General features: G+C 42.2%; 1 protein-coding gene across 1 annotated transcript in view; it reads right to left on the bottom strand.

Moving 5' to 3' along the window:
- acta2 (actin alpha 2, smooth muscle) overlaps positions 1-2,500 on the bottom strand; it is a 14,460-nt gene that overhangs the window by 7,611 nt on the left and 4,349 nt on the right. The window contains exon 3 of the mRNA XM_063220758.1: positions 647-775. Within this exon, the coding sequence (XP_063076828.1) occupies positions 647-775 (129 nt within the window). The remainder of the gene's footprint in view (positions 1-646; positions 776-2,500) is intronic.

The following is a 2,500-nucleotide window of genomic DNA, read 5'->3' as shown; positions in this document are numbered from 1 at the left end:
GACAACTATTATCTTAAATGGCCTGTAGGTGTCTTTATTATGTAACAATCTTGCAGAAGGCTTTCTTGCCAGTGTGGTATAGAAAAGATTGGAATAATACATTGTATTGCCTTGCACCTGATCAACTACAGAAAATGGCACATGCTGTCCTGTATCAAATTGAGTTGTGACTCCTGTATAGTGTCTTTGCTTGAATAGAGTGTCTACCCTTAGTTTTATTACATTACATTACATTACATTATGTTACACTTAGCTGACGCTTTTATCCAAAGCGACTTACAGTTATTACAAGGTATTACAAGGTCTACCAAACACACAGGAAACATGTTGGGGACTATGGCTGTCTGCTGTCTGGACTTTTATAGAAGACTAGCAGAAGAAAGATGTCTGACGTTTCTGATGCATATTTTGAGTTTGAAGACTAGTCCTGATACTACACAGAAGGTTAGTGGCAGGCCGGGCAGGGCAGGGCAGCCTTTACAGGGCAGGGGTGCATTTCTCAAAACCAAAGTTACTTACTACATTAGCTTCTTTGTTGTTTTCAATACATTTTCCCATTGGCAACCACCGAAGTTGCTAACAGGCTAACAACTTCTCTTTTGAGAAATGCACCCCAGGGCAGCCTATACAGTATGTTGCGCTGTACCTTCTCCATGTCGTCCCAGTTGGTGATGATGCCGTGCTCGATGGGGTATTTCAGGGTGAGGATACCTCTCTTGCTCTGGGCCTCGTCACCTACGTAGCTGTCCTTCTGCCCCATGCCTACCATCACACCCTGTGGAGCAAAGCATCATGGGAACATGAGTTGAGTCAGTGACATTGACATGACAAAACATGCTATGCTAAGTCCTGTCACTTTGGAACTTGGACATGCCAAAACACTCTAAAATGGCAACATCAAAACCTCTAAATGCACGCCATACTTCCAGTGTCATGCTGTAATACTATTAATAGTAATAGTCATTGAAAGGTTAATTGTCATAGTACTACAATACTATGGCATCACACAGTAGTAATGCAGTATGAATTGGTCATTGCCATTCTGGTAACATCAAATTTATAACGGCGTGTCGTAACGGGTTAAGCACTACTAGTGCTGGGTTAGGATGGGTTGGAGTTGACTGAAGATTGCCTATTGCCCATGTTGCCTTGCTATCGCTGTATTCGGTTGTTCTCAAGACATCAACAGAAATGGTAGCTCAATGTCTGAGAACACACATGAAGGAAATAACTACTCAGAACTGAGAAGCAAGACCAAAACAAAACAAAACAAAACACTAAAAAAATATTCAAAGACAATTCTCACAGAACAAAAGGCTTGGCCTTTTCTCCTCTCTTCTCTTCTCTTCTCCTCTCCCCCCACATTTGAGGGCTTGGCCTTCATATGTGCTAGCTAGCAGGAAGAGTACTGTAGCCAGGGTGGCTGACACCTTTTACCGGGCCCAGGACAAAATCATTCGAAAGGGCCCCCCAACCAATACATACAATGTAATGAGGAGCCAATTCGGGGCACCCACCCTCGCTGCCTGGGCCCGGGACAACCGACCCCTTTGTCCCCCCTTGTCGACTTCTCTGACTGTAGCTAGCTTTGAAACAAATCTCCACTGGGGCCTTGGAGGACACAGATACTGTTGTCTAATGTCTGACCTCAGAGTGGCGGACACAGTGGGAAGCTTTAGTGGGAAATGTCCAACCCTACCGAGCGCCGAGCCAAGAATCACAACTCTATTTGTCTGACCCGAATAGATTAGCTACTAAAAATCCTTCTCATCCTCCCATTTAGTGTACTGGTGTACTTTTCCCAAACATGATGAAATGCAATTTAACCATTTAAAGGGCCAGTGATGGTTAAGAAATCTGGCATGGAGGTCCGCTTACATATTAAATACACTAATGTACTAATATGGTATTAAAAATCTGTGGGATGTACTACAATACAATACAGACTAAATGTGGCTTCAATAAAACTACAGAAGTAGTTCATCCTAAGTAGTAAGGTCAAGATAGATTTGAATCTAAAATGAAGAGCTCTTTTCCAAAACGCTATATCCACCATTTTTGACCTTTTGCATTATAATATTGGAATTGACTGTTAAGAGGTCCTACAATCTATGTGTGAATTCTTGTCAATCAAATGTTTTGAGAACATACTTTAAAACCTCTATTAAAATGCATTTTGCAATGCATTTCAATGGAATGCCCAGTACAAAAATGTCAATTTCCCAACATTCTATAAAATGGATATATCTTATTTTGGAAAAGAGCTCTTCAAATATTTTTCATGTCAGGGGTATTACGTCACGTCCCAGATCCATCAAATGAGCAGCTGAGGTTGGAAGCCACATGTTGAAAGCACACTGAGAGCCTACTCGAGTGTGTTTTGACTGCAGTATATGCTGTTGTACTACACTGTGGAGACAGAGCAGCAGCTAAATATCATAACCAAGCCCTACTCAGAGGCACATCTTGTCACCAGGCTAGGCAGGCAGTCGCTTGGGGC

This window comes from Engraulis encrasicolus, chromosome 17 (genome assembly GCF_034702125.1).
Source record: "Engraulis encrasicolus isolate BLACKSEA-1 chromosome 17, IST_EnEncr_1.0, whole genome shotgun sequence".
Taxonomy (NCBI): domain Eukaryota; kingdom Metazoa; phylum Chordata; class Actinopteri; order Clupeiformes; family Engraulidae; genus Engraulis; species Engraulis encrasicolus.
Note: the sequence above shows the minus strand (reverse complement) of the source record. Positions and strands in the feature narration are given on the sequence as shown.